This window comes from Haliotis rufescens, unplaced genomic scaffold (genome assembly GCF_023055435.1).
Source record: "Haliotis rufescens isolate VD_foot unplaced genomic scaffold, xgHalRufe1.0.p SCAF_54, whole genome shotgun sequence".
Taxonomy (NCBI): Eukaryota; Metazoa; Mollusca; class Gastropoda; order Lepetellida; family Haliotidae; genus Haliotis; species Haliotis rufescens.
The window spans coordinates 3,053,715-3,076,745 of record NW_025964268.1 but is presented as its reverse complement, the minus strand read 5'-3'; the positions used below and the strand labels follow the sequence as shown (position 1 = coordinate 3,076,745).

The window sequence follows — 23,031 nt, the reverse complement described above, 5'->3', positions numbered from 1 at the left end:
CTGACAACATGACAAATGCTGAGGAAAGTGTATGAATAATGTACGTTAATCGTCAATGTCATTATGCGCGTCTGAGTTATCAGTGCATTTGAGTCAACATTACCTCACTGAGCACGAATTAATATGTTAATATTATGTTATTTTCAAGATGTCATACAAAATTAACAATTATTCGGCAATCGATAATCTCACGTGTATGTTTAGATACAAAAATTCCACATGAAAAAGACTGTTTACAGTGGTTACTCAAATCTGAGTCAGGGCTTCAAAACGAGACAATCTTGCCCTGAACAACCATATGTAATAACTAAATTTGATCTCTCCTGGACGTGAGCATTGCCTTGTTTTAGGGCCAAAATACGACCTTCTTGTTATAAATAGTGTTTTTTCTAATCAATATTCATTTTGATAACTATACGAGCACCGATTGTAAACGTGTTGTCTTCGAAATAGTAAGATCGAGGTGCCGCGTTTCACAAATTTAGATGGCTATTCTGTGAAATAGTAACTATCTATTTCTTGTGGAAGAGAATCTTTTGGAAATGTGGACACTCGAGACAGCTTGACCCTTCAATATCTTCCAGAGGTTCAAAGTAGTCCATTTTCCAATACCTACCAATGTAATTTATAGCACTGTAGATTTAGGATGCTGAATTACAAACAAACCAAAGCTAAAATATTGAACTAACGACCTGTTCAGCTGCCAAGTGAAAAGACCAATAGTTAAGGCGCGTGTTAATCAATACAGGGATGTTCGTATCGAGTTAAGATTCACAGGAGACCGAATTCCGTATTTGGATAGCCCCGCGTCTTCAATACGCCCCCACACAGCGTGTTTCAAGTGATAAATTCGGAAATTTATGAGTGTATATGTCTACATGACATGGCAGCGCCGTCGGATGTACAGACAGTGTTATGTACAGAAGCTAGCGGTAGGGATATGAGCGTGTAAAGAGCCTTACAGACACCGTATTATGTCTCTCATAACAGGGTAGGGTTTCCGAAATTGAATAATGAATTATAATAAAGTATCACCCTAACATTCCCTAAGTCAATACCACTATATCATTCTTCTAGATACTTACATATAAACTGTCATTTCAAGAGAATAACCAATCTAGATTCTCCTCCGAAACAGATTAAATTTTTGGCGTAAAGGGGAAAAATAGCTTATATAAATGGACTATTGAAAATCAGTGGAAACACCAGGTGTTCGCGAAAAAGGGTAAGCCCGGGACATCATTGTTAATTAGGATTTGGTTTCACATGGAACAGTTGTTCGTGAAAGTGACTTGCGAACAATCGATAATTTCGCGCATCAAACTTCAAAATTTAATATCTTTAAGCAATTTTTTAATGAAACGGCCTTTTAATTAATACAAGTGGAAACAGATCCGTGAGACATAGGTCCGTGACAAACTGATCCGCGACACACAGATTCGTGACTCAGATCCGTGACCCACTGATCACTGGCATATAGATCAGTGACTCACAGATTCGTCACAAACAATTGCGTGTTCGACCGATTCGTAACAAACAGATCCGTGACCGACAGATTCGTAACAAACAGATCTGTGACCGACAGATTCGTAACAAACAGATCGGTGACTCACAGATCTGTGACCGACAGATTCGTAACAAACAGATCGGTGACCCAAAGATCCGTGACCGACGGATTCGTAACAAACAGATCCGTGACCCATAGATTCGTGATCGACAGATTCGTAACAAACAGATCTGTGACCGACAGATGTATGACCGACAGATTCGTAACAAACAGATCGGTGACCCATAGATCCGTGATCGACAGATTCGTAACAAACAGATCTGTGACCGACAGATTCGTAACAAACAGATCGGTGACTCACAGATCTGTGACCGACAGATTCGTAACAAACAGATCGGTGACCCAAAGATCCGTGACCGACAGATTCGTAACAAACAGATCCGTGACCGACAGATTCGTAACAAACAAATTCGTGACCGACAGATTCGTAACAAACAAATTCGTGACCGACAGATTCGTAACGAACAGATCGGTGACTCACAGATGTATGACCGACAGATTCGTAACAACAGATCGTTGACCGACAGATTCGTAACAAACACCCGTTACCGACAGATTCGTAACGAACAGATCCGTGACCGACAGATTCGTTACAAACAGATCCGTGACCCACAGATCCGTGACCGACAGATTCGTAACAAACAGATCCGTGACCGACAGATTCGTTACAAACAGATCCGTGACCGACAGATTCGTAACAAACAGATCTGTGACCGACAGATTCGTAATAAACAGATCCGTGATGAACAAATCAGTAGCAAACAGATCCGTGACTCATAGATCCTTGACCGACAGATTCGTAACAGATTGATCCATGATGGACAGATCAGTAGCAAACAGATCGGTGACCCATAGATCCGTGACCGACAGATTCGTAACAAACAGATCCGTGACCGACAGATTCGTAACAAACAGATCCGTGATCCACAGATTCGTAACAAACAGATCCGTGACCGACGGATTCGTGACAGATTGATCCGTGATGGACAGATCAGTAGCAAACAGATCGGTGACTCACAGATCCGTGGCAGACAAATTCGTGACAAACAGATCCGTGACAAACATATCAGTAAATTACATTTCCGTGCCAAACAGATCCGTTACTAACAGACCTGTGACAAATAGACTGGTAAAAAACTGATCCGTGACAACAAGGATCCGTGACAAAGAGACACGTACCTGCCAACCATTACGCATCTTTCACCGAGAACTTTGCAACATAACTTTCAAAACAATTATATCAAACTTAGCTTTGAAGTTATTTGAGGCAAATGAGAGGTTATGTGGTAACTGTGGCATCAGAATTACATTGTAATATACAGACGTTATATAATATATTTTAAGTAGCACATTCCAACACATTGTTTTGTGGTCAGTACAATAACACTAATGTTTTCATATACTGGTTTATGGTATCTCCATCGGTTATACATCCATGCAAGTAATGGCTGGAATAGCTATAACATGTGTAGATAAATGACATAATTAAATGAATAAATATGTTTGTTGAAATGTTTCCTAGGCACAGATTCACAGTACTATTAGGGATTTTTGTGCTCACAATCAGAAAACTGCTGCTCAAATGTCCCCACAACGGATGCAATATTATGTAGGTATATCAGACGTTCTCTTGAAGAACTAATTAATACTTTCCATCCGTAATGAGTTGTCAGACAACGAAAAACGTTTCGAGTTGAATTTTTATACAAGTTCAGCAAGTTTTCATGACAAGCATGGCATCGCAAGCATTACAAGCATGACTATATTGTGGAAATATAATAGTTTGAAACAAACAATAAATTAAAATATAAAGTTAACAATGAAGATAACATGGTTACAAACAGTTTTTTGTTAATCGTTTTGATACTACATATATATATCAACAGCAGTCAATCAATCACAGCCTTTTGAGATCAGATCACTCTTAAACTCCGAGCTTCGCTAACACCCGTATTCCAAGTATACAGAAACAAACAGGATACCACTGTACATATAGGGATTGGTGGCTTTAGAGTTCTCTCCCTTAGAGGTCAACGTTCAGTGATCTTATGATAATGACAAGCATTAATCCACAGCACTAATGTTCATGGCACAGCACTTTCGAAGGAGCAACTATTTGGCTTTTGGGAATGTCACATTTAACACAATGGGTCCAGCATCTTAAACATAAGATCCTCTCACGGATAAGAAGTTTCCAGTTTATAAAAGCGTTGCCGTTTTCTTTTGTCCACAGGTGATCATCTTTTTGAAAGCGTACCTGAAATCCTTATTGAAGAATGTGTATATTATAGGATTGAGAGCCGAGTTACAGTAGCCCATCCAGAGGACAACGCCCACCAAGGACGGATGTAGCTCACACTCAGTACATAATGGTTCAATCAGGGCCACTAAGAAGAATGGAAGCCAACACATGATGAAACACCCCATCACTATGCTAAGTGTTTTTGCAGCACGTTTTTCTTGAGACACCGAAATTTTCTTTTTCTTACGACGATTGTCTTTGTTGATGTGCACTGTGTACCGAGAGACTTCATCGACAGAAACATCCTTCTCTTCGCTGCTCCCATCAGCGGGGACTGGAGCCGGCATCAGGAACGTAACACTCTTTCTGTAGTTAGGATTAGAATCTTGGAAGACCTTGAACATTGAGTCTTTTCTTTCGAGAAGGATCGCGGTTTTTATAGAAGCCCTTTTATCGAGAAAACTATCAGTCGTGGTCTCTGAGCTCGCGGTCGTAGATGTTGAAGTAGTTGTACTGCTGTCACTGCTCGGGAGGTTGGAAATCTGACGTATCAACTTCTTTGGGAAAGCTGAGCGAGGAGGGCGGGAGGAACCAGTGTTGGGACCTGAGAGTGAGGGTCGCTGGGGGCATGGTATTTCACTACCATCTACTTGTCCATACGTCCCATACGTTGGCAGTGGGGGCACTTGGGACTCGGGGGTTGAGCTACTTTTTTCTTGAACTGTTTGTTCAGCGTTGTTGGCAGTGGGACATACCTCATTTGAATTTTTCAGACTTAAAAGTTTGAAATTCGCAGCCTCTTGGTCACTATGACGTTCCGTTATCATTTTGCTTGAACCAGGGCCTCTCCGCCATTGTCGAGTCCTTCTACTGGTTACTCTGTATATCCGTATATAGGAAAACAGCATGAAGAGCAATGGCAGATAGAAGGCACCAATGGTAGAATATAGGGTGTAGCCCTTATCTTGAGAGATCTGACACTCGTTCATGTGCGTGTCATCAACAGGCTCTCGCCATCCTAGAAATGGGGGCACAGCAATTAACACAGAATATGCCCAAACTGAGAGTGTCGAAATCATCGCCCTCTTGAAAGTCCTCTTACGGGCGTATCTCAGTGGTTGGGTAATAGCATTAAATCTGTCATAACTGATTACACACAAGTTAGCAATACTGGCCGTACAACATATGACGTCCATGGAGATCCAGAAATCACAGAACGGGCGTCCAAATTTCCACTCCCCGATCAACTGATATGCCAACGCCATAGGGGTAACAAGCGTTCCAACGAGAATGTCGCTCACAGCAAGGTTTATGATGAAGGTGTTCCCTACCTTCCGTAGTCGTCGTTCTACAAGAACTGCTGCAATAACCATCAGGTTACCGATGACGGTTGCGAGGATGATAATGCACGCGAAGATGGTGATAAGAACATTGGTAATAGCGTGGCTAAGGAAGTCGCTGGAATCGCTGTTGCCGGTGTCGTTGAAGTCGGAGGTAGACACTGGCACCGCCACCAGAATTGTCTCCTGCGAAATATTATCAAGCGTCATACCTTGCCAATGTTAAACATCGTTGTCTGTAACTAGCACATCAGTGCATATAGTCCATGGAATAGCACATCCGATGACATCACACCACAACGGAAGCCTACACAGTGTTTCCCAACGACTCACGGCTATCCATATATGGCTGGTGTACGTTTATCTACATACAGGAATCCCTGACGTCTCAAGTGGCTTTGTAGACAAGATCCGCTCTCGGAAAACTGTCAGAATATCTCAACTCCAGTACGTGCTCTGAAAGAAACGATAATGGCATGTCAGTAAGAAGACTGGTCTAGAACATGGAGTCAATGGCTTATACATCATGGAATTCTACCTCGAAGCGGGGGAAGGGAGTTTGTGTCATGAACATGACTCTATGAGATTAATAGCTTAGTAAATGCTATGACAATTCATCAATGTGATGGTCGGTGTATATAACATGAAGAGCATTAGGCATCTATCGTCAATACGTTAGAATAATTCTACAGATTTGGTCGCGCGTGGGCGAGATGGGATAGTCAGGCGATTCAGGGAGTTTCCTTATTTGTCGTGGAAGGAATGATTACACGGTTTTCTTACCGAAATGGACAGTAAAACTACGGTCAATGAATTACCGCTTTATGCTGAAATAGAATTGTGTTGGCGTTGACACACCAGATGTCTGAGTTATGTTTCCTTAACGGACTATGTCAACTGACCGGAAACACGCCATTTACACACGCATGGGATCTTGTAATCGCTTTTTATTACAGTTTTGGTACAGGCAGAAAACATCTTACTATTTATGGTTTCGTGTGGTCTTTCAAAAAGATGAATCAGCACTTCCGTTCTCGTGCTGGTACTATGATAAGAATGTGGTAAAATATTCAGACTTCATTCTTTTATACTCGAAACCAAAGACTGAGTGAGTTAGTTTAACGCCGTTGTCCAGTTATATCACGCCGTGTCAACTTGATATGAGAATAAAATGACATATCAGACACGTTTGGAGGTTGATGTTGCCACGGCAATGGTTTGACGCTCACAAACCAAGGGAAGTATTTGGTGGGGTTCTAACATACCTAAGACACATCATCACTTTCATTGATGACATCAACCAAAGATTTTAAAGTGAGTCTTACATGGTTATACATATGTGTACAAAATGGTTAAATGGAACAGGAAATGGTTAAAATATTAAGTGTCGAAGTACAAATTACATTGTTTATTCTTATTTGGCCATCAACTGCGATGTTTTCGGAATTTGATGCTGCTTTTAACAATTTCTAAGTCCTATGTTGACGGTCAGTTTTAATGTTTGGCTACAACCAATGAATCCAAGGGAGGTTTATAATCAGCCATCCTTGATTCCCTCTCTTGTAGTACAAATACTACATATACTTTTAGACATCAACGTCAATCATCACATCCAACTATATCACACGACTGAAACATATCACTCAAGGCTGACAGAGGAAAACGTCAAACTGCACCAATGCGGTCAATTACAGTCATGTACCCACTAAACAGACCAATATCACGGTGAAACTGAAACTGAGTACCTTGTTGACAAGCTATCCAACTATCACACGTTGTCCAAGCACGATACAATCACACACATTTCAAACGGTGTACTCACTCTGAGCAGAGAGCCTGGACAGTACAACCCCTGTTTTCGTCTCGATAACTACTGTGCTACCTGAGACGTCCATCTCTTATAATATTCCTATGAAATCGATACCAAACAGCTGATCAGCTGACCCACGGAAGTAGGAAGAGCGGGATAATGCCAGTGCACAAATGACACTAAATCCAAGCATTGGTAAAGTGTACTTGGTACCCCTGTTCGATGCTGAATCATAAAGATGGGATGGCGTCGTCGCCCCTCCCTTCCCATCTTCCATGGAATACCCTTCCGCCCACGCCTTCCGTGCGATCTCTACCGTGATACTGTGTGAAAATTATTTGGACGGACAAAAAAGCTTGAGTCGTTCACTGGCATCGGAATGATAGGCTTAAGGGAGGAGTTTAAGATCAATACATACCGCTGGTGTGAGAGAACATTATCCCTTCGCTGTTGTGGAGGAGACGCATGCTTGACATTTATTAGATGAAATAATGCCTTGGAACTATATTACCCTGGATAAAAATACGATGGCGACTATTGACATCCCAACAACTAGAAAATTAATAATGTTCTTTTACGCTTTTCCATATTTTTTTTCAAGTATGCGCTTATAGCAATACGACAGTGTGCGCTTCATGTCTTCGTAAATATTCGTGCTGGCAACTTTATCGTGGTTCACCGTCGTCAGTTTTATTATGCTTCAGGCAGAAGCAACTTTATGTAATAGAAAACTCTGTACTCTGAATACTTAGCACTATAACGATCATATCTGACCTAATTTATTAGTCCTGCGACGGTCGTAGAAGCTACGATCGTTATGAGAAAGAAGGTCCAGTTTTTGTATATTTTATATTAAAACTGAAAACGTAGTCTGTCTCCCAGACCTTAGAGAATAAATTAAAAAAAAGAGTCCAACTTAAATCTATAATGATTTGGTAAGTCTAGATTGCATCAGCTCTACACTTTAAGGATTGTTTTGGGGTGGAGATTCGAACCCGAGTGTTTGGTGTGACGAGCCCGCGCTTTAACCTCAAGGCTACCTTGTGGGTGTTCACATAGGTTAATGATGTTTCCAGGAACGGAGTTATTCGGTCAGATAATGCCTTCATTGGTAGCCATAATTGATCTTGTTAGCAATTACTGCCACGTTGAGTAGCTTTGATCTCCCGCGGTAATACAATAAGATGCTGCACTTCCACCGTGTGCTTAAGAGGTACCCAGGGACATCGCTGTCGAGAGAGCACTATTAGTGATATAGGCTAACAAAACTTATGATCGCTCCCATAAACTTCTGTGCTGTAAACGTCAGTTCCAGTCTGGCGGTCAGCGGCAAGCTTGCCCTCGTGTGACCTAGAGGTCATCGTGGTGAACACTGTCAACTCACGTGCGAGGATACATAGCAAACGGATATATTAACATTAGCATGTAGCCTAGTTGTGAGGTATGATATTACGCGGGGGTATTCCTAGGAAGAGGGTTGCCCTGTGAGGACATAATTTCAATCTGGAAATGTTTTAGACCATTACGATTTGCACACGGCATTTGTCTGACCATCGCGGTCATGGCTGGTTTGCGTGGAACAATTTCGTGATTGATAGGTGTAGGGAAGATACGGGTTTGAATGAACAAAGCACTATATGACGTAAATAGTCATATATGGCCTGTATATAGTAGGGTCTTAAACAGGTAAACAAGCTCACTGATATTATGAGCAGACCCGTGAAGATCCGGGGTAGAATTGGTCTTCAGCAACCCATGTTTGCCGGAAAAGGCGACAATGCTTGTCGTAAGAGGCGACTAACGGGATCGGGTGGTCAGTCTCGCTGACTAGGTTGATGCATGTCATCGTATCCCAATTGCGTTGATCGATGATCATGATCTCAATAACTGGATTGTCTGGTCCAGACTCGATTATTTACATACCGCCGTCATATATCTGGAATATTGCTAAGTGCGGCGTTAAACAACAAACAAAAAATATTATTAGCAACGATACAAGCCGTCGGGGGACATTGTCGCGCCAGTAAACTAAGTCACCGAGCCTGACCATCTGACCCATTAAGTGATCTCTCACGAAAAGCACAGATTGTTGGGGATCAATCCTCACCCTAAATATACACGGATGTAGGGATGGGGAATACAAAATAGATCGGAACATTGGCATTGGTACTTATTCTGCTAAGACAATAATGTAACATCGACGTCAGCCGTATATCGAGTAAATAGCGTTCGAGTTAACCGGATTACCTTTACACAGAAACACACAAGCATGTAACAAATCGAAAATACATATTTCGTTTTCTGGGTTATTAAACACGTGCGAGCACGTCGCTATATTAGTGCAATATTCTTGGACGCGACGTTGAACCCCATTTCACCTCACCAGGGTTTTTAATGTGTATTTCAAAACTTGAAACAGTCAAACCATTTCACGAATATCCGACTTGCACCCTAATTACGAAAATACTTTCTTCACATAAACTGAGTCGGTCTACATTTCACGACCCCTCAGCTAACTGTAGTTCTAGTGACATTTCAAACCCCGATATTTCCTCTCAAATACGGATTGGCTTGAATCATATCATTGTTCTGGATATATAAATAATTTTCACATCACCTTCAAAGGCCTTCACCTTACACAAATATGTCAACTTTCACTCACATAAAAACTACCGCACACCATTTTTCCTAACCTTCATGCTCACGTAATTTGGTAACTGGGCAATGTTTCTTTTCAATTAAATGACGTAATTCCTTCGGTACCAAGTCTTCACAATCGCCTTGGGTCGCATTTGTAGGACCGCGAGTGCCATGTCTTTCGATTCTAAGGACTATTGACTGCACACGGCGTATCATCCGCCTCGCGTCAAGCAGTTGGTGTGATATTAGTCAAACAGTTAATTCCCCGATCTCCGTTACTCGCTGCTTCAAGCCGCCGTTAGTGCTGACACGGATAGCTACAGGACTCCAGCCAGATCGCTGATACTGTTTGGACCCGATGGTGGAGTAAGGTGTGGCGTGACGTGAGGTGTCTGCTACGTCTCCTGACTCTACTGTCAATAATTAAGGGTGTCATGAATGGTTTAAATCAGTCAGATAATCACTTTTAGTTCTTAGAACGGAATGGTCAGAATGACAACGATTCCATGCCAAACAGATCATCGTGATTGAAAGGACGTTATAATTCAAATGGAAAGTATCTAATAAAAGGACGAAAAGAAACTTTTAAATGTTTTATATTCATATGTGACAACTGCGAGGTAAACACTAGTATGCATGTGTTACACGGACCGGTGGGATAGCCCAGCGGTAACTGAGCTAGCAGAAAATGAGTAATCACGTGTGCACCATATATGTGTCCCTTCATTGTTTTTTCCCCACCGTTGGCTTAAATTGTGCCAAACGTGGCATAAAACAATAGTCAATCCTAATTAGTAAGATCACTCCTACTGGTTAAACATACATGCAGTTTCTTGGTATTTCAGCATCTTACTCTCAGACACAAAACTGGCTGCTTGCGAAGATGAAGGCTGCTGTTTCCCACACACTCTTACATCGAGAAGTACATCATCTCAAACAAAGCTGCACAGTGTGTCACGGGGAAGAACATTCCAAGACCCGGTGTAAACCATGCAAGAGGAAGACGAGGCACCGCTCGAGACAGCTTCCAAATATTGACAACCGGGGGATTATTAAACAAAGCAAATACTGGCTTGTCTGATTGGGTCTCCTCCGCACTGGGGAGATTTACGTCATATCAAGGAGTAGCTTGGCACAAACCAAGTCTTTTCGTCTTGTAACGAAATAGAATTAGTCTTGTTTTAAGTTCAGCCACAAAATCAAATGCCAAGATCTTCAGAAAATCTTAACAAAAGTTAAGTTCTGTATTGAATAATATGATCATAAGAAGATGTTTTGTTTTAAACTGTAAATATATAACATGATATATGTATCTTTACTCATGAAATGGTAGTATTATTATGTACAGATTAAAATAAATAAAATGCAGCAAAGAGGATTGGGTGATCCTGGCACAGTCAGGCTGGCTAGGCTCATCATCAGCTCAGGGCCCTTGCGAATGGGTCTCCTCCCAGGAAGCACTGCCTAGTCGACCCGACCCAGGACTTTTCGGAGAATGTGAAGAGACCCAAACACTGCAGCCTTCTGCATTACCCAGATTGTCAGAAGGGCTGTATTTCTGGTAGCAAACCCGGGTACTCTCCCAATGTCAGTCAACAGATTTGGAGATACCAAACCTAAGGCACCGAGAACAATGGGGAGTCGGACACCTTGGTACTTGGGATGCAAGGGTAATATTTCCAAAGCGAGATTCGCATATTTGTCAGGCTTTCCTGAATCTTGTCAATCACATCAGTGTCAAAAGGGGCAGAAAATTCAATGATATAAATGATTTCATTGATTTATGAAAAAGGACACGATCAGGTGTGTTGGCCTGGATAGGTATGAGGCAATATACGGGCCTATTCCAAAGAATTTTGTATTTATCATTTTCCATGACGCTCTCTACATATTCTGTGTCGTACCATTTATGGACCTCTGTGTCAAAACCACGAGAGTGACGAAGACGGGAATGATAAGATTGAGCCACTCAAACATCTCGCTTAAGATACTGTGCCAAAGCTGCGCATCCACCGACAATGTGTTGGACAGCCTCATTACATTCATTGCATAATTTACATTTCATATTTACATTTTAAAGCAAAATCACACATTAACGGTTTTGAGTGGGAAATGACAGGTCCTAAGCAGCAAACAGGAAGCCCTATGTTTCACTTTTCAGGCCAGCCGACTTCATCCAAGCGAAGGACTCTGCGGGGTTGCTGATCTTCCCAACACACAGCACATAAACCCGATGTAGTGGTCTCTCTTTGAAACACTGAGTGAGCGCAGATTTGATATGACACTTCGCTTGGTTGACACTCATATCTGTACCGTCCAGCAGTACAGAATCATAAACAAAATCAACGTTGACATTGAGATTGTATCTCAAATCCTTGGCTCGTATAAAAAAACTGTGGAATGCCTTCTTTTCATTATGAGTCTTGGCATGCTTTACAAGAGGATCATTAGAAAAATTAAATGTGTGCAAAAGTGCATATTACAATTCTATCATGAAGAGCCTCAACGTTAATCAAACCACCCCCTTCAATTATAATTAACACGTCCCATTTTAATTCTGGAAACCCAAAAGTCCAGAAACTCTACGCTCTTTGCCCAGTCTCGGTTAAAGGTATTTACAAAATTAAACATGCCGTTTTCATGGGAACATACCAAGGAAGAAAAAATGAAAAAAAAAATGTTTAAAAACTCAATATTTAGACTATGTCGCCCATGGGCCTGCCCATGGGCGAAGTGTGGCCCATGGGCCTGCCCATGGGCAAAGTCTGGCCCATGGGTAGGCCCATGGGCAGGCCCATGGGCGAGAATATGTTCCTTTACTTAAAACTCATGTTTTTGTTTCGCAAATACATTTAATGTATTCATTCAAGTATCATGACACAAAATTTAACTCATTTTAACTTAATTCAACTATTTTATAGCGATATTGAAATATTTCGCCCATGGGCGAGAAAAAGGTTTGGCCCATGGGCGAGAATATGTTCCTTTACTTAAAACTCATGATTTTGTTTCGCAAATACATTAAATGTATTTATTGAAGTATCATGACACAAAATTTAACTCATTTTAACTTAATTCAACGATTTTATAGCGATATTGAAATATTTCGCCCATGGGCGAGAAAAAGGTTTGGCCCATGGGCGAGAATATGTTCCTTTACTTAAAACTCATGATTTTGTTTCGCAAATACATTAAATGTATTTATTGAAGTATCATGACACAAAATTTAACTCATTTTAACTTAATTCAACTATTTTATAGCGATATTGAAATATTTCGCCCATGGGCGAGAAAAAGGTTTGGCCCATGGGTAGGCCCATGGGCAGGCCCATGGGCGAGAATATGTTCCTTTACTTAAAACTCATGTTTCTGTTTCGCAAATAGATTTAATGTATTTATTGAAGTATTACGACACAAAATTTAACTCATTTTAACTTAATTCAACGATTTTATAGCGATATTGAAATATTTCGCCCATGGGCGAGAAAAAGGTTTGGCCCATGGGCGAGAATATGTTCCTTTACTTAAAACTCATGATTTTGTTTCGCAAATACATTAAATGTATTTATTGAAGTATCATGACACAAAATTTAACTCATTTTAACTTAATTCAACTATTTTATAGCGATATTGAAATATTTCGCCCATGGGCGAGAAAAAGGTTTGGCCCATGGGTAGGCCCATGGGCAGGCCCATGGGCGAGAATATGTTCCTTTACTTAAAACTCATGTTTTTGTTTCGCAAATACATTTAATGTATTCATTCAAGTACCATGACACAAAATTTAACTCATTTAAACTTAATTCAACGATTTTATAGCGATATTGAAATATTTCGCCCATGGGCGAGAAAAGGTTTGGCCCATGGGCAGGCCCATGGGCGAGAACATGTTCCTTTACTCAAAACTCATGTTTTTGTAGCGATCTTTAATGAACCCGGCCTTACCTCTCAAAACGTTTTGACAGTTTATCATACGAATTCATGTGCGTGTACTCCAATTCATTGGAGTTATTTTCCACAACATTAAATTTTAGTTAGTTTCTATTTCATTTCCCGTTTTTTATGTCCCGTTGATACATCACACTGGGCAATTACGCGACACTAGGTATGCAATATACAGGTACGCGTGCGCGTATTTTAATGAAAAAAACTATTCGTCTTTTATTGCATAACCTTTGGCTGAATATCTTACATTCTAACGAAATCTCGAAATAATTATTTAATTACAAGCAGTGTCGAACTGACCAGTACAATTATGTTTCAATGCGATTGAGGAAAACGTGAGTGAATATTGTGACACTAAAGCAACTTTTAACTGCATTGTCACTTTTGGTATGAAAATGGTAACAGTTCAGAAAAAACAACAGCCTTCTTATGATAGTTCTCATTAGTACGTTGTATCTAATTACAGTGTCGGCCTTATTTACAGGTGATTCTACAATACCTGCTCTCGGTCAATTACGATCTACCACACCACACGTGAATAAACAGTTCTGCAGGTGTTGCTGTGGGCAAATACCTAGCCTGAAAATGTTTATTTTTTTTAGGATACATGTTTTACAAATGTTCGTTGATATGTGGATATATTAAGCACAAAGACAAAAAAAATGTTTATGAAAGATGAATTAGTGCCTTGATATATTCATCGAGATGTGTATCATCGTTTAATGGGGTCATTCAATAAACGTATGTTTGGAGGAGATATCAAAGGAGCCGCCCAATATACACAGTATCGTCCGGTGAACTACCAACCCACCCTGTCCATTAGAGTTATGTAATCGGTACACAAATATATTTGATGCGGTGTCAGTGCGGAAGGAGTTTGAATTACGTCCGCCACTTGCCACAGAAATCCTCAAAGTATAGAAACAATAAACAAGGTCAATCCGTACTAATTACCAATAGGGAAAATGGTGAAAACAAATTGAAATAGATTTTAATAAAACATTATTGTACTAAATAACTCGCAAAAGCGGTGCCTAAAATTGTTTGACCGTGTTATGTGTGTTGTAAACTGACGAATAGCAAGTAATTGTCATGCTGTACGCATGGTTCCATATACAAATTCAGTTATGCAACCGGTATGAAACTGAGAACTGAGATACCAAGTACAACCTGCATTCACACACGGAAGCAATATACTTGTGTGTATGCCCCCTCCTCTACAAAATGTATCACTAAAGTATTTGCATTGTAATAAATATAGTAATGATAAAACTTGGTAATTTGGTAGGTCTCCTACAGATATGATTTTCAGTTTTTTTTACACCTTTGATTGATACGGATTACGTACCTGTAGTCTAGTCACTGTCTCTAATGTATCTGCTTGTTAGAAATTTCAAATGTCTTGTTGTAGCACTGTTCCTAAAATACGGTAGTTTCTTTTATCGGGTATAAATAGTTGATTCGTCTTGTCACGCAGTCATTTTTACTTGATCGAATGATTTCTACAAAAAAATTACGGCAGAGAGTTTTGTATTTTATTCTATTTTTAGAAGATTTTAGAAGATGCTTACATCACTGTATCTCAGAACGTAAAACTGATAACATTCAAACATGTAATTAGTACACAGTTAATTGTTACATATAATTTCCTGCATATTCCTTTTTGAACAAAAAGCCTACATGTATACTGATATCGGTGTCCACTGTTAAAAGGGTATTAGTGCAGTCAGCCATGGTAAATGGAGAGACAATAATAAGGTGATTAATTATAGTCTGTTGCAGAATATGCGGTATAAGTGTAGTCATTGATACATATACACATTACACATATACAGATGAAATACACGATATGATGCAGTGCAAGAACAAATTAAGATACGGTTTCTATTAAAAATAATTATACGATTTTGGATTTAATTAGCATGTTTAAATTTTCAGGCCAACACGGCTGAGATACAGCATCGGCATACTCAACTGGAGTTGTTTTCTGCCGGTCGTAAGTTCATTGTTTGACTGAGCACACTCGTGTCGGGGTTGCGATATTTTCTTCTCTTTGTTGGCAGCCTGCCACCGGTCTGAATTTTGAGAAAGGTCTCAGCATGGGACTGTTAATTACTTCTTAATGATGTCTACAAGCTTACAAACTTGTAGATGTTGGGTGCGGTTAGGACCAAACTTTTTCAGCTCAGATTGTTAGTGGTCCTGGAACCCATAGTGTCAAACAGGTTCTGCACAAAACGTCCATCAGATTCTACTGTTCAGCAACATTGTCACTGAATTTCAGAACTCTGGCATGATATAATAATCAAGGATTTCGAAGGTGAACGAGGGGAAAGGCAGACGCACGTGGATTTACCCTCAGGTTATTATTGTCTGGAGTTCACATTTTGGGGCATTTCATATACTAATTGAACAGAGTTCACCTGCACATGTCCACTTTAGTGATACAGACTGTAACCAAAAATGCAATGAGCCGTAGCTCTTAATCCCTTATAACAACGGTAACAACAACCAGGGTGAGGACACAGTAAGGTTAAACCGTGTCCAACAGACAAACTGAGGTGGCTATCTCCCATCAAGTCAGCTCTGTTTTTAAGCGCATAGTTATGTTTTTACATATTGAAATAAAAGGAATTTAAAAAATTATATTTAACAAACCTACACATTACCAAATACAAAACTTTATAACCCTTTCTAGACTTCGTTCCAATTAACCTGGATCATTCAACTCGCTCGCGAAGGTCGTATGCGACTTTAAAGTGAATACGTGTACAGTGTACAAGTAACTTTTAACTGTATCATATATACTCACGAAAAGCAATTATTTTCGTTCCTAATTCGAATGAGCACATTCTGAGGCTAAATCTGCAAAAGGACAGATAAAATATTTCTTTGTACAATGCAAACGATACAAACGTAGCGGCTGATAATAGAGACAATGATTTAATAATCTGCAATATATCAAGTGTTCTCGTTCAATCTATTGTACATATTGAAGTGATTGTAAAGTTTCAAGGAGTACTAAAATGTTGTGGTATTATGAATGTATTTACAATATGAATAGCGAAAAACAGTCACCATATCGGATGTACATGTATAACTTGTCTTCCAACACCACGCTTGTGCCGAGGCCCATGGTCATAAAACTAATCGGTCCCATAAAAGGAGCAAATAGTTTCGCAGATACTTCTTGCTATGGTTCACTCCCAATTGTCAGACGACCTAATCATCAGTCAGACCAGTCAAGTGTGACCAGCGTACCTGTCTGGTTTTGGCTCCTAATTACTGAACTGCCCAATACTGTCATACTGTGGGCAGAGTAAGCGGCCTCGTTGAGTGATACAGACTAACCAGATTATGATTGTGTTTGTAAGTTGCGTTTAATCTGTGTCGGGTTGCAGTTGTTTTATTAGTCAAGACTAGGGGTAGTTTTTTCAATGAAACCTTTTAGCCGTTGAGTTTGTTTTGCACTCATTTCATTAAATACATTGTTAGGTAGAATAATAACACGTTATATGGATTAAACATCTCCCTAATCCGAGTATAATCTCACATGTACTCTAAGTACCGTACTATATTACTTTGCGGAGTCACTGAGTATATTTTTTTAGTTGGCATTGTATGCTGTCTGATGACTTTATACAAATCCCTGCATTCAATAGACCCGTGAAGATCTTCAACAAACCATTCTTGGCGTAAAAGGGCGACAGCGCTTGTCGTAAGAAGCGACTACCGGGATCGGGTGGTCAGGCTCGCTGACTTGGTTGATGCATGTCATCGTATCCCAATTGCGTGGATCGATGCACATGATGTCAATCACTGGATTGTCTGGTCCAGACTCGATTATTTACAGACCGCCGTCATACAGCTGAAATATTGCTAAGTGTGGCGTTATACAACTAACAAACAAACAAAACACAAAAAGAGAAAGTGTATGAGTACTAAAACTTGCAATAGATATGCGTACCCTACGTACACACATGAGTCCGATTCGACAGTCTACAACACACGAATAACTGTCAAACAAGTTTGGGTACCCCTTCTGTTCAGGCAAGTTATTTAGTTCGATTAATTTTGTATTAAAATCCTTTTCAATTTGTTTTCATCCTTTGTCCCTATTCCATGCATGTTTATGTTGCTACATCTTATTGCTCATGTTTCCAAGTATTGTAAAACACTTTAATGTTTCTCCTTCTTAATCTAACGTTATAACATTTCCGGTCATTGCCATCATCTAATACACAAGAGATGATAACAAGACATATTTTATTCGGTTTTATGGTCTATGCGGTCTTACAATTGATTTTATTAGTCTTTAAATCTTATGTCTAGTAAATATTTTCACAAACAGGGCTGTTAACTGATATAAGGAATGTGACATCCAGTTGAGGACTGAATACGACGTACGTTAGTCTGGTAACGACATTTCTACAATAATTTGTTGAATAAACCGTTAATACGCCAGTTGTGACAGGGATGATGGTATGGTAGATGTAGCAGACATATTGACAGCCGTTGTTACGAGAGTCACTAGGTTATTAGTACGGCATTGGCCTTGTTGATTGGTACTATACTTTCTGTGGCCACTGGCGGACGTAATTCAAACTCCTTCCACACTGACATCGCACCAAATATATTTGTGTACCGATTACATAACTCTTACTGACAGGGTAGGGTGGTAGTTCACGCGAAACGGACGACACTGTGTATATTGAGCGGCTCCTTTGATATCGCCTCACAACATACTTTTAATGAATGACCAATTAAACGATGATACACATCAGGATCGCGGAGAAAATACAAGCTTCGTTCGCGTTGAATATATATATCAAGGCACAAATTCATCTTTCATAAACTTTTTATGTCTTGGTGCTTAATATATCCACATATCAACGAAAATATGTAATACATGTATCCACAAAAATATACATGTACAGGCTAGGTATTTGCCCACAGCAACACCTGCATAAATGTTTATTCACGCGTGGTGTGGCAGATTGTAATTGACCGACAACAAGTATTGTAGAATCACCTGTAAATAAGGCCGACACTGTAATTAGACACAACGTACTAATGAGAATATGAGAATTATCATAAGAAGGCTGTTACGTTTTTCTTAACTATTACCATTTTCATACCAAAAGTGACAATGCAGTTAAAAGTTGCTTTAGTGTCACAATATTCGCTCACGTTTTCCTCAATCGCATTGAAACATAATTCCTACTGGTCAGTTCGACACTGCTTGTAATTAAATAATTATTTCGAGATTTCGTTAGAATGTAAGATATTTAGCCAAAGGTTATGCAATAAAAGACGAATAGTTTTTTTTCATTAAAATACGCGCACGCGTACCTGTATATTGCATACCTAGTGTCACGTAATTGCCCAGTGTGATGTATCAACGGGACAAAAAAAAACGGGAAATGAAATAGAAACTAACTAAAATTAAATGTTGTGGAAAATAACTCCAATGAATTGGAGTACACGCACATGAATTCGTATGATAAACTGTCAAAACGTTTTGAGAGGTAAGGCCGGGTTCATTAAAGATCGCTACAAAAACACGAGTTTTGAGTAAAGGAACATGTTCTCGCCCATGGGCCTGCCCATGGGCCAAACCTTTTCTCGCCCATGGGCGAAATATTTCAATATCGCTATAAAATAGTTGAATTAAGTTAAAATGAGTTAAATTTTGTGTCATGATACTTCAATAAATACATTTAATGTATTTGCGAAACAAAATCATGAGTTTTAAGTAAAGGAACATATTCTCGCCCATGGGCCAAACCTTTTTCTCGCCCATGGGCGAAATATTTCAATATCGCTATAAAATCGTTGAATTAAGTTAAAATGAGTTAAATTTTGTGTCGTAATACTTCAATAAATACATTAAATGTATTTGCGAAACAAAATCATGAGTTTTAAGTAAAGGAACATATTCTCGCCCATGGGCCTGCCCATGGGCCTACCCATGGGCCAAACCTTTTCTCGCCCATGGGCGAAATATTTCAATATCGCTATAAAATAGTTGAATTAAGTTAAAATGAGTTAAATTTTGTGTCATGATACTTCAATAAATACATTTAATGTATTTGCGAAACAAAATCATGACTTTTAAGTAAAGGAACATGTTCTCGCCCATGGGCCAAACCTTTTTCTCGCCCATGGGCGAAATATTTCAATATCGCTATAAAATCGTTGAATTAAGTTAAAATGAGTTAAATTTTGTGTCATGATACTTCAATAAATACATTTAATGTATTTGCGAAACAAAATCATGAGTTTTAAGTAAAGGAACATATTCTCGCCCATGGGCCAAACCTTTTTCTCGCCCATGGGCGAAATATTTCAATATCGCTATAAAATCGTTGAATTAAGTTAAAATGAGTTAAATTTTGTGTCATGATACTTCAATAAGTACATTAAATGTATTTGCGAAACAAAAACATGAGTTTTAAGTAAAGGAACATATTCTCGCCCATGGGCCTGCCCATGGGCCTACCCATGGGCCAGACTTCGCCCATGGGCAGGCCCATGGGCGACATAGTCTAAATATTGAGTTTTAAACAATTTTTTTTTCATTTTTTCTTCCTTGGTATGTTCCCATGAAAACGGCATGTTTAATTTTGTAAATACCTTTAACCGATACTGGGCAAAGAGCGTAGAGTTTCTGGACTTTTGGGTTTCCAGAATTAAAATGGGACGTGTTAATTGGTAAATATAAGCGATTAAGGGAAGAACCCAGGTGGTGGGGTCTATTCTGACATGATTCTTCGTGTGAGGGTGTCATTACCCTGGATTTCTTGGTTCGTCCAATCATAAATACGAAAGGGCGGGAACAGCTTAAGTATTTGTAGCTTTGGCGTTATTGCGAGCGTTCAACTCTTAACTCCAGATTTTCGTCAGTCTACATTTGTACATTGGCCGAAGTTTTTCCTTGATATGGGCTTTCCGGACTTTGTCCCTAACCTGCATCACTCAGTACGCATAGGCCAGACATTCCACGAGATGGTCAATAACTCCACCCCCAAGTTAACTGACTGACCCTCCCTCTTCTACCTTGCCACGACTCAGAAGAGGAATGTTGCATTTGGCGAGTCCAAAGGACATGCCATTGTCATTAGTAAAGGACTTGACAATTTTTCTGCTATGTTAGTGCGGATTCTCCTTTGGCAACAAGTTCAAGGTGATCCATGTAAAGGAGGTGAGTAAGGGGTGTTAAGGATCTGTGCTGAGGAGGTCCAGGATGATAACCTTCCTCGCTGCTAACCGAAACGCTTAGTGCATTTCATGATAAACAGAACAGCAAAGGACTAAAAGAATCGTCTTGAAATATTCCTCTTCTTGTAGAAATGGGTTCTGAAGTCACCACCTGCCCCTGCTGCTATTATTATTGTTGTTGTTTTCATTATTATTATTATTATTATTATTATTATTATTATTATTATTATTATACCCTTACCTTCAGCATCCGATTCCTATGCCTCACAACACAATGTCCAATAGTGTATTGCACTGAGAATCATCAATACTCCCTCGTTCCATGGCTGATCAGTCGTAACTAAGATATGATGACGCCTCGTTCCGAACACCCCTCCCGTAGATCCCCCTCCCTCTCCAATACAGCTGATGATGTACCCCACCCCCATCACAGTAAATGTTACCACTCGCCTCAGGTAGAGCGTTAATGCCGGGCTGCGGATGAGGCTAGTGGTAATTGCTCATTAGCCTGATATGTGACCCTGAGTCGCGCGCGTTCAAAGCCAGACATCCACCCCCCTATACCCCCTCCTCTTTATTTCCTCTATCTGCCACGCCCACCGGCAGTCTGCAGTGCATAGACACCAATTATGATATACAAAACAATCACTGCAGCGTGTTTTGTCACATTAACGAGTTCTAACAAAGGACGAGGCGAGTAGACTGTAAAATTAAAAGGATAAATCTATTGTACTCCATCTCGTTTGAAACGTCTGACTTTTTACCTTTATTCAGTGCGAGATGGAGTCTTACAATGCAGACAGACAGACATACAGATTATTCTCTATGTAAGGCCAGTTGGTCTTGAATGTAACAAGATTTCATATGTGTCATAAGAGATGTGCCCAGCCACAACAAATACAATGTGAATGGCGGGTCTTTTTAGTCAAGCTATACGATTTGAATGTGTACAACTGCATATGGTGGATTTGGATATTTATCCTTTTTATTTCAGTTTCAAATTTGTATTTGAAAAAAATGTCGAGTCAACGATACAAGATATTTTCATACAATTGAAACCGACATCATTGGAAATATTAAGCAACAGGCATTAATCGCCTGCAGAGTACAGTTCGCATCAGTTGTATGGGAAACCAACTACCATCAAAATTCAGGATTTAATATCAACTTTTAAAATATTGAACAAATTTGTTACAGTATCCTTACACAATAAAACAAAATTAGCGCATTGATATTAAGCGATAATCAATAATAACCCATGATCTCGCGTGAAACCCGAGTGAACGAGATCACGGTAACACTTTTCGCCTATAAATGGAAAACGCTACATTTGGTGAAGTTATCTTTGAAATGGATGAAATCGACATTATCGCAGTTGATTTCATATCTGGAATTGTTTCTTGTTGTTGTTGGTTTGTTTTGGAAGAGGGGTAGGGAATCATGCAATGCATTAGAAAAGGGTACATCTACACTGCCACTTACACCTACTATTGAAGCAACACTGTGATGCATTATAACTCTGGCCATACAGATAGGACGTACGTTTTTTATGAAACTAGGAATCTGACATTTCAGTTCGTGATCGTTTTACATTTTGAAACGTGAAGTGGAAAGGAAAATGTTTTCACATTCTAAAATTGCAGTCATGATATGATCACTTCTGAACCTGGTACAATATTTACTTTGCAGACGTTAGAAGTAAAATTGTTTCTGTTTCGTAATTACTCAAACGAATTCAACGCGATATCAAATCCAATGTGTACTTTATTAACACACAATTTCAGTACAGTGACAGAGATAAAAGTGAGTAAGCGAGTGATTTGGGTTGAACACCGCTTTGACAGCTATTTAACATATTGAAGTTTCATCAATGGGAACAGAGAACGCTCGCATTTTTCGCATTCAATTCACGCTCGCGTTAATTTCAAGATTTACAGTATCACGGCCTGTCGGATTTTTATGGGAGGAACACGCAAAGTGCTGCAGGATCTTAGACATTTACCACATCGGTGGAACCAGCAAACATGGGTATGGTGCTAACACACCTGGAAAACCACTCACGGTGAACCGTGATTTAAACCCATGACCATGGGTATCTGGCACGCCGCAGGGACGTAACTCGACACAAGCGACTGGGACACCCATGACCCCTGTAGGCATAAAAAAACATGCCTTTTGACGTGAGTGTGAAGAGAGGCTTCTGTCAGCATGACGTCATCACCAGGCCTATCAATCTGGGTCAAACCAGTTGTTCAGCTGTATTACG

At 39.8% G+C, this 23,031-nt stretch overlaps 1 protein-coding gene across 1 annotated transcript in view; it reads right to left on the bottom strand.

The window, feature by feature from the left end:
- Positions 1-2,869: 2,869 nt before the first annotated feature.
- LOC124111690 (5-hydroxytryptamine receptor 1D-like) overlaps positions 2,870-23,031 on the bottom strand; it is a 39,993-nt gene continuing 19,831 nt past the window's right edge. Inside the window, exon 2 of the mRNA XM_046471447.2 lies at positions 2,870-5,605. Coding sequence (XP_046327403.2) covers positions 3,767-5,359 — 1,593 coding nt within the window. The 5' untranslated portion in view covers positions 5,360-5,605 and the 3' untranslated portion in view covers positions 2,870-3,766. The remainder of the gene's footprint in view (positions 5,606-23,031) is intronic.